Source organism: Eptesicus fuscus, chromosome 9 (assembly GCF_027574615.1).
Source record: "Eptesicus fuscus isolate TK198812 chromosome 9, DD_ASM_mEF_20220401, whole genome shotgun sequence".
NCBI classification, from domain to species: domain Eukaryota; kingdom Metazoa; phylum Chordata; class Mammalia; order Chiroptera; family Vespertilionidae; genus Eptesicus; species Eptesicus fuscus.
Window position 1 is genome coordinate 85,019,063 of NC_072481.1, and position 10,024 is coordinate 85,029,086.

Sequence of the window (10,024 nt, forward strand, 5' to 3'; positions counted from 1 at the left end):
TCAAGAATTTCATGGAAAAGGCCGATAAATTCAATGAGACCCTCGAGGATATGAAAAAGGACCAACTAGAAATTAAACATACACTGACTGAGATAAAAAATATTATACAGAGACCCAAAAGCAGACTAGAGGATTGCAAGAATCAACTCAAAGATTTGGAATACAAAGAGGCCAAGGATACTCCTCCAGAGAAGTATGAAGAGAAGAGAATTCAGAAAGTTGAAGATAGTGTAAGAAGCCTCTGGGACAACTTCAAGCGAACCAACATCAGAATTATGGGGGTACCAGAAGAAGAGAGAGAGCAAGATGCTGAAAACCTATTTGAAGAAATAATGAACGAAAACTTCCCCCACCTGATGAAAGAAATAGACTTACAAGTCCAGGAAGCGCACAGAACCCCAAACAAAAGGAATCCAAAGAGGACCACACCAAGACACATCATAATTAAAATGCCAAGAGCAAAAGACAAAGAGAGAATCTTACAAGCAGCAAGAGAAAAACAGTTAGTTACCTACAAGGGAGCTCCCATACGATTATCAGCTAATTTCTCAACAGAAACCATGCAGGCCAGATGGGAGTGGCAAGAAATATTCAAAGTGATGAATAGCAGGAACCTACAACCAAGAATACTCTACCCAGCAAAGTTATCATTCAGAATTGAAGGGCAGATAAAGAGCTTCACAGATAAGAAAAAGCTAAAGGAGTTCATCACCACCAAACCAGTATTATATGAAATGCTGAAAGGTATTCTTTAAAAAGAGGAAAAAGAAGAAGAAAGATAAAGATTATGAACAACAAATACATACCTATCAACAAGTGAATTTAAAAGTCAAGTGAATTAAAAATCTGATGAACAGAATAAACTGGTGAACTTAATAGAATCAAAGGCATAGAATGGGAGTGGATTGATAATTCTCAGGGGGAAAGGGGTGTCTGTGTGGAGAGTATGGGAAGAGACTGGACAAAAATCATACACCTATGGATAAGGACAGCGGGGGGGAGGTAGGGGCAGAGGGGGGTGGGAACTGGGTGGTGGGGAGATATGTGGGGAAAAAGGAGAAACAATTGTAATCTGAACAATAAAGATTCATTTAAAAAAAAAAAATCAGCAATTTTCCACCGGTGTGCTGCCAGATTTTTTTTTTTTAATACTTCTTTATTGTTGAAAGTATTACATATGTCCCCTTTTTACCCCCATTAACCCTCTCCAGCCTGCCCCCGCCCCCGCCCCTAGCCTTCAGCACCCTATTGTCTGTGTCCATGGGTTATGCATATACGCATTCAAGGTCTTTGGTGGATTACCTCTCCCCCACCCACTCTCCCCCACCTTCCCTCTGAGATTCCGCACTCTGTTCCATGCTTCCATGTCTGTCTGCCAGAATTTTTAAAGCATGCAATACCTGACTATTTAGTCAGGGGCACTGCCCTCTTTTCCCTTAAAATCGTCAAATAAAAAAATGACAACAGCCAATACAACAATAGGCGTCTGTTGTGAAGAAATCAAAATTATACCTATTTTTTGGTCAGATTGGCAAAATATATAATATTTTTTGGTGTGCCGCCGAGTTTTAGTAATTAGTGTATGTGCCGTGAGGTGAAAAGGTTGAAAATCGCTGCATTAAATCTTGCCCCTCTGATGTGTGCAGATGATCAGGACAACTCTGCCTGCAGGACAGGGAACCATGGTGCAGTGCTCTGTGTTGCTGTCTGCCCAGCATCACCCTGAGTAGCTAGCCGTCCTCCACCGGAGCCTGCCCCTGACCTCTAGCTCTAGTGTGAGAAAGCGGCCCAAGAAAGGCTGGCCGGCATGCTTCATCCCCCTGAATTGTTTAGGGGTAGGGATCTGGACCCAGCCTAACAAGCCCGAGGACTCCCCCAAGCTGTCGCTAAAACGATCAGGGAAAAGACTTTCCTTTCCCCTAGAAGTGCCAGCTGTCAGAACCAAACAGCTGGAGCTACCTCTGGCCATTTCTGACCCCCTGTGGGAGAACCTGCTTCAATGAGACCTCCAGGGACAGAGGCAGAGAGACAAGGTGGCCAACTCGCCCAGTCTGACATTCCTGAAAGACCCATTCCCAGGACCCACCCTCAGACCTGGGCAAACAGGGATGGCTGGTCTCCCCACAGAGAGATGACCTGCCAAGAAAAAGTCCCGAAAATACTGTTCCAACTTTGGATCCAGCTTTATTTGGAGCCCATCCTTGCACATCTTAATTCTGTGACTCAGTACGTTCTGGTGCCTGCTGAAGCAACTTCGAGTTGCATTTCTGTCACTTGCAACTCAGAGAGTGACAACACATTCCCGAAGAATGTGCACAAAGAAATAAAACTCAAAGTTCAAAAAGCAATATAAATCCAAGTAGGAAGCATGCTATTTTTAGAATTGAAGCAAAAATGAGGAAATGTGACCATGCGGTCACTTCTGAGGTTGAGATAATTTATTTGACAAAGGAGCTCTGAAAAAATGTATACAGAGTGGAAAAAGGAAGAGAAGCAAATGAAAACATTGTGGAAGAAACACATCGTGGCATGAGAAAGGTCAGAGTCATGCATGAGTGAAAATTCACAAGAACAAACTTAGAGAGAAAAGGAGCTGAAGCCAAATCCTGTAGCAGCTTTGCCTTCTCAGTGGAGATGGCCCCGCCCTGAGTGGGACCAGTGGACGATGCAGCCCTGGGAAGGGAGAAAACCAGGACACCACCAGCTTCTGCAGACGCTAAACAACCCCACAAGACTTGAGGCAAAAATCTAAATGGCCACTGACACCCTGCCCTGGAGCAGGTAGGGAAAAGGAAATGCTAGAGGAAAAACCAGAAAAGCTAGGGAAAATGGGCTTTTCTCAAGGTGACATAGTAGCAACAATTACAAGGATCTGAGAAGTTAGAAAATATGCGTGCACCAGCATTGGGGGGTTGCGGGGCGGGGGGGGGGGGGGGGTACTGCTGGCAGGGCAGGATGTTTTGTACTGAGTCCAAGAAGGCTGTGCTCCTGGGTTTCCTTTGAGAATATGGCCAGAGGGAGGGGTCTAGACAATATGTCTGTCCACCAGCCACAGAGGACAGACTGACAGCCACCCTGTCTGGCCTCCCTGAAGAAGGAAGTGAGACTGGGGCTCCTAAGGGACTGGTTCTGGCCCCACCGTTTCTATTTCCAATGCAATATGGGGAAGGCCTAAGGGTTGAAAACCAAGAGGCAAGTCATTTTCTCAATAGAAAGGCAAGGTAAGAGCAGCGTGAAGATACTCGATGTAGTGCCACCTCTCTTAAATGTCTTTTTTGAGTTCCACCAATTTCAAACGACTTTCACTTTGTTTTCTGATATCTCATTAGAGGGTCCTAATCATTACTCTTGTGGGTGCTGGAGGGAACCCCGTAGGCCTGTGCAGGGTCTTTCTAATGCAAACACTTTCAGTTAGGACGTTGAGGAGAAAGAGAGAAGCAAGCAGACTGGATGCTTCTGCTGCTTCTCCTACAGAACTTACCCTGAACACGTGACACTGAAAAGAGGAGAACCGATGTGGTTCAAGCTTGTCTGGCAATAAAGCAGCAGATTCACACAGCAAATCTTAAATCACAAAGAATGCTCACGGGTGAACCCTCGGGAGTTCCTGGAGCGAGTGATGGAATTTACTTCGCCTTCGATGAGATCGCCAACACCGGTGCTGGAGTGTTTGCCTGTTTTCCTTTAATCACTAGTAATTCGGGAAGGCCCCCTACCAGCAGTATCTGCTTTTGCCGTGTCCCTGACCCAGGATGCCATCTAGAGTCTAAGAAAGGAAGGAGGCAAAGCCCCAGGAAATGTCATATCATCCTGAAAAGCTTGCCTTGCAGAATCAGACCTGGCAGCCCACTGAACAGGGCTGCGCTCACCTGCCTCCCTGGGGAGATACTCTCACCCCCAATTTCCTGCAAGGGAAATGGAATACATTCACCACAGGAAATGGGCACCTCGGAGTCCAGACGCCCCAGCACTTTCAGCTTCCTAAGAATTCCCGATAGCCGAGGGCTGGGTGTGTATGTGGTCTGGGCATTGCATCTTCTGTAAGGAAAAGCATGTGTAGGAACAAAAGGGGTCTTCCTACCGGGGCCCCCAGTTTGTAGCTAGGAGATGTGAGGTTCCAAGAGGTTACGTGATTTACATGGGGTCCTATTGATGCTGTGACAGAGCCAGCGTGCTATGCTGAAGACCTATAGCAAACAAGGTTTTCTCTCCTGTGCCTTTCTAAGTATCGTCCTTGGTCTCCCACTTGGTCTATTTGATTAGGGCTGGGGAAGGAGAAAGGGGCTAAGGAAAAAAGGGGGCTGGTGGAAGTTTATTTTTTCCTTCATTTTCTTACACTGCTTTGACACTGATAAGACTGGCCGTCCCTTCTGTCAAAGCAATCACAGACACTTAATGCTAATCAAAACCCATGCTTTTCTTTTCTTAAAAAGTGACAATTCAGGCTCTGCTACATTATGAAATGCCTTCATCTCAGTGTGATAGCTAAGGAAACACATAGCTAGGACAAAACTTTTGTAAATCTGAAGGGAATCGTGAAAATAGAAAGGGGATAAATATTTAACTATGAAAATCAGCCTCTAAGTACCTAATAGCCTCAAATTCAATGTCAATAATGGAAAAAAAAAAAAAAAAAAACGGGAGAGGGAGGTCAGGCAGAAGACAATGCGCAGGACAAAAGCCAGCCCTGGTCCCCAGGCCAGTCACCCGGACTCAGAGCCCAAACACGGTATTTTCCAGAGGTCACTGGCGTGCCTGTCGCCCAGCAGGCCCTGCCCTGCAGCTGAGAGCACCGACCAGTGCTTCCAACTTGGCAGCCGCCCAATAACCAGAACAATGATTGCCTTTCTCTTGCCATAATAATGCTGTCGAGTTCATCAGAGATCCATTTTGTATTTTTCATGGAGTTCAAAGCATGCTGTTTCCTTCAGGAGAAATCCTATTGTGTTTTAAATGGTTTTAAAAATAGTTGATCTACTCCCTTAGGGAAAATAGAAATGTTTTTGGTGAAAAAGAAAAGAGCTTCTCCGAGAACCTCATTATTTATCTGAAGTAAAAAATAAAAATCAAAAATATATATACATATGTGTGTGTGTGTGTGTGTGTGTAAGTCTACACCTATGAAACGGTACAGGCATGAGTCCATATATTTCTCAGTTTACTGGGAAGCAGCTGTGGTACCATAGTAAAGCCTTATACTTTGCCATTCATTCATTCATTCATTCACTCACTCACCTAATATATATTTACTGAGCATTTACTATGTGTTCTAAACATTGAGGACACAGCAGATAATAAGCTAGAAAATGGAGCTAGTGCAGAGGAGGCCAAGAACAAACCCATGCAAATAAGTAAATATGACAGTTCCAGAGGGGGATAAACTCTTTGAAGGAAAGACAGGGTGGGGTGGTCAGCTCAGAGGCCATCTGGCTGACAAGAAGGAGCCTGTGGCTGTGTAGGCGTAGGCAGGAGATTGGGCGAGAAAAAGGCCCTGGGGTTAGAGCAAGCTTGACAAATTTGGGAGAAAGAACTCTAGTGAGGATTGAGAACAATAATATCTATTGTGGTAAAGACTTCGTAGGATGATAATTGCAAGAGAACATGATGAACTGCAAAGCAACACCATTGAAAAGTATTATTTGGCTGTGCTACAACATTGCATTATCACATAAAAAAACACCGTTCTGCTTTTAGAAATGATTAGGGTGAGAGCTGTGTGCTTCAGTTTTCATCTTCTACTCAAATGAAAAGAACCAGGCTCTCGAGAAGCCCTTTTCAGGGGTGGCGTCACCATCACGCCAAATACGGATCTCACATACCTGGAATCCTATTGAGCGTCACCCAGAAATGCTCATCAGGACTGAAAGTGTCCTTGGACCACTGGAGCAGATCAACAGCCCGTGGGTCACGGAGAACAAAGTTGGAAAATTCTCTTGACAGAGCCACATAGGCAGAGCCAAAGTAAATGGTGAGGTTATGGGGGGGAGGCGGCTTCAGAGCTGGGGTTCTGATCACATAGGAAAGCTCTTTGCCCAGATGCTCTCGGTGGACGTATTTAGTCCGCCCAATGGCATGCGCCGGAGGCAGCACGCCCGGGGTAATGTTTTTCCCTTTGAATCCTTTCAGATACTGAACTATTTCCTTGTTGGTTTTCAGGGGGAAATCTTGCCCACAGGTGTTGATGGAGTACTTCCATGGGACCTCGGAGGCCACCAGGTCTCTGATGCAGTTCAGGTCCGCCTGGAGCCTGGAGATCCCGCCATAGACAACCGGCTCCATCTTGGAAGCCAGAAAGGCATTTGGGAAGCAGCTCAGCAATTGCTCCACTGCACCTTTAAAGGCAGCTGTGGCCTTCTCGTCCACATGAACGCAGTAGACATTTTGGGGCATGTAGATAGCTCTGAAGAGCCTTTCAAAGGTATCAAAATTGTGATGGATGACCATTATATATGCCAAAGGGAACCCAGCCTCTTCTTCGGATAACGGGGCCGTGATGTAGTGGCTCTGGGTCAGGTATTCTCTGCAAGAAGACTTCTGATACAGCATTAGTTTGTCTCGCCACAGGAAAGGTGTTTTGCCTTTGATAAAGGATGCGCAAACTTGAGTCAGCATCAGAGTGTCCGAATTATTCAGCCTCGGGAAGCTTTGCTCTCCCCCAAATATGAACACATAGAACACGATAAAAATTATGACGCAAGAGACAGAAACTATAAAAAGGTAACGCATCGATGAAGACATGCCTCACAGAAGAGCAAGATTTCAAAGACGGTGGAAATCTGTAAGTCTTTTCCCAAACTTACTTTTTCCTCTGAGTTCTTATTTTGGTACATGCTCCAGCCATTTGTACCCTGAAGGAGACGCTGGGAATTTATTCCGTTTCATGCCGGGAGGCCAGCTGCAGGCTCTGTCCCCATGCTGATATTAGCAACTGATCCCGCCTGGTTCTCTGCCTCTCTCAAAACGCCTTTGTCTAAATCCCAGTAGCAGGTTCTTAAGCCCAGCCTTGCTCCCTCCCTCGGCTTCCGGGCTTGCATCTGCGAGCTGTTTCACTAAAACTCTGCTAACTGCTCTCCCCTGCAGATTTAGTTTCTCAGATCTCTTCTCTTTCATTTCCCATTCCCCCGCCTCTCCTTCTCTCCCCGCCCCTTGTTATTGCCATTCAGGGAATTAGCACAGTGAAAGCCAAAGTTGAAATGATGTGTTCTGGCAGGCATGCGTTTCCTGCTAGTCATCCGACTGGCTGCGGCACTCACCCCTCTCGCTGCTCAGGGCAGTGATCCATACATACCCTGGTCCCTCGGCTCTCCCAGTGTGACCGACGGGGTATAATGTAGCCTCCACTCTCAAATATGCTGCTTCAATGAAAAAAATGACTGAGGTGATAAGGAAAATAAAGCTCATCCATCCTGGTTCCTCCGCAAAGCTTTCCTGCCCCGCCCTACCGTGCTCAGCTCCAGTCCTGGGGGATCTGAATGGCAGGGATCCTGGCCCTGTGACTTGGGGATCAGGTGACAGCGCCTCTTCTCCCCCTTCCAGCATCCACCGTGGGGCCTGTCATAGAATGTTGGGGTCACAGGAACAAGTTCGAGCTTCATACCCTGATACAGATGAGACCTTAATGCTTTACTTGAATCCTGGCCACGAGTAACAGTTCAGATTAGGGGACCTTGGGGCTATTCCGGTTTTAACCACCCAAAGAGCATCATCAGACACTGTTCCTGCCAAGTTAAGTTTCTCAACCACCTAGGAGATGAATGTTGGTTTCCCTATTTGCAAATAATAGTGTTTGGCTAAGGAGTACCAAGCTCTTCCACTTAAACGGTTCTTTTCTCCCACCATTCCCTTTGCCACCCGTGCTTTTAAATGTAGGTTCATTCTATATTTTACTTAAAATGACTCTGAAGCACCAGTTCAACTACTAGATGCCTTCCCATTGCTCCTCACTGTTTATCTGAACTAAATGCCTCAGCGCCTCCACCCTAGCCTCACAATGGAGACTGAGCCCCACCCCATCCCATGAAGAAATCCTGTCCTTTAATGCACACTCTCTCTTTCCTTTTGACAAGTCTCTACCCTGCTGTTAAAGGACTAGAACAATACAGGTGTGGGGGTTGCCTGCTTTCAGTCAGCACCCACGCCCACGGAACAGCACGTGGCTGCCTGAGCACACTGTTTCCTTCTTCTCATCGCCATTGCTCCCATTGCTCATTCTTCCAGCCTGGACTTTACTTTCCTCTCTGCCTTTCCTCTCCTCCTTTAAGACCCATCATAAATTAACTCTCTGTAGTCTCCACCAGGATTTGTAGGCAAAGTGGAAAAAGAAAATGCAGCCATTATGTGGGTAAAGCAGATCAATCTCATCCTTAGTGTGTCTAAGGAGTAAAGCAAAGAAAACAACTGAAAGTTCATGATAACAGAAAATTCAATCCCAAGCTTCTCTCTTTCTAAATAATTCCTTTAAATATTAGGTTATTGTATGTTCTATTTCAAAACAACAGAGAGTAATTTCAGTATCTAGTTTGGTAAAGCCTGTTGACTTAGAATGAGTGCTAAAATATTTACAGTTTGCCCTAGCTGCTTTGGCTCAATGGTTAGAGTGTTGGCCTGCGGACTGAAGGGTCCCGGGTTCTATTCCAGTCAAGGGCACACCTCGGTTGCCGGCTGGATCCCCCAGCCCCTGTCTGGGTGTGTGCAGGAGGCAACCAATTGATGTGTCTCTCTCTGTCTCTTTCTCTTTCTCTCCCTCCTTCCCTCCCTTCCACTCTCTCTAAAAGTCAATGGCAAAATAATCGCCGGTGAGGATTAACAAAAGAGAAAAAATATATATTTGCAATTTGACCAAGTGCTCAGTATACAGATATATAAGTTAATTAGGCCAATGGGGCTGTTTACATGATTATTTCCAACTGGCCAATAATACAGGTGTTCACTATACACAGGCATTAACAATGTTTCTATAGTAAGAAATGTAGACAAATTAAGAACTTTCATGATACTTCTGTATTCAATCCATTACTTCAAGTGCATTGTTTGTGTGCTGAAAATATACCTGGTTTTCCCCTCTGCCCTTTCGGCTGTCCTTGGGCCAACTTTCCCCACCCTCAGGTTCTGTTCTTAAGAAATCCCTATGGGAGAACTTTTTTAAAAAACCTGTTGCTGCAAAGAGCAAGGCTGAGAGAAAGGTTACCTGTTACCTTTCCTTCCTCATAGGCATCTGGTCTGCGTATCTGAAATAGACCCTATGCGATTTTTTTTTGCTACTGAGGCTGAACAACTCGGCCTCCCAGCCTGCCTTTGGCTGCAGACAGGGACAGGGTTGACTCTCACAGCCCTGACAACCGCGCCTGCCCCTCACTTTGTAAGCAGCTGTTCCTGAACTAGCTAATTATTCTGGCTAGACATGTTTATATATCTGGCTAGACATGCCCTCTTCCCAGGGCTGCTCTTCATTCCATTTAGAAGTCTTTACTTTTTGTGCACTTTAAAGACATGTTTCCCGTTACGATACCATCTACACGGTTCCAAAATGAAGAGGGTGTCCTTTCTTTGAAATGATGGGCGACTCGTATCCCAGTGAAATAAAGAGACAACCAAAGGGGAGAAAGAGAGTCCTCCGACACTGGGCCCCGCCAGGCTTGTGTGTGAAGGGGCAGGGGAGCACGAGCCCTAGAGGAGGAGGCGGGGGGGGGGGGGGGGCCTGCAGGGCTAGGGTGCTGCCCGCCAGGCTGCCAGGCCTGTGAGGGAAGCGGCAGGTGGTGGTGGAAGACCGTGTGTTGTGCTGAGAACTTGGATTTCATCCCGCTGCCAAAGGAGCACCAGCAAAGACTTTGGGTGGAGGCCTGCTCCCCGGGAACACGTGCCAAGTGGAGGGGGAACAGGAGCAACAGAAACCATGGTGGGAAAGTGCACGGCAGCCCATACATATGCATAACGCACACATGAATAATAATGAAAATATTAGATGTAAGTAAAGCCTCTTAAACTGTGAAGTAAAGGTGCTACCTACTCCTTAATTAGTAATGTG

At 46.1% G+C, this 10,024-nt stretch overlaps 1 protein-coding gene across 1 annotated transcript in view; it reads right to left on the reverse strand.

The window, feature by feature from the left end:
* Nucleotides 1-7,066, reverse strand: part of LOC129147099 (N-acetyllactosaminide beta-1,6-N-acetylglucosaminyl-transferase-like) — a 37,740-nt gene extending 30,674 nt beyond the window's left edge. The window contains exon 1 of the mRNA XM_054721489.1: nt 5,820-7,066. Coding sequence (XP_054577464.1) covers nt 5,820-6,738 — 919 coding nt within the window. The 5' untranslated portion in view covers nt 6,739-7,066. The remainder of the gene's footprint in view (nt 1-5,819) is intronic.
* Nucleotides 7,067-10,024: the final 2,958 nt, after the last annotated feature.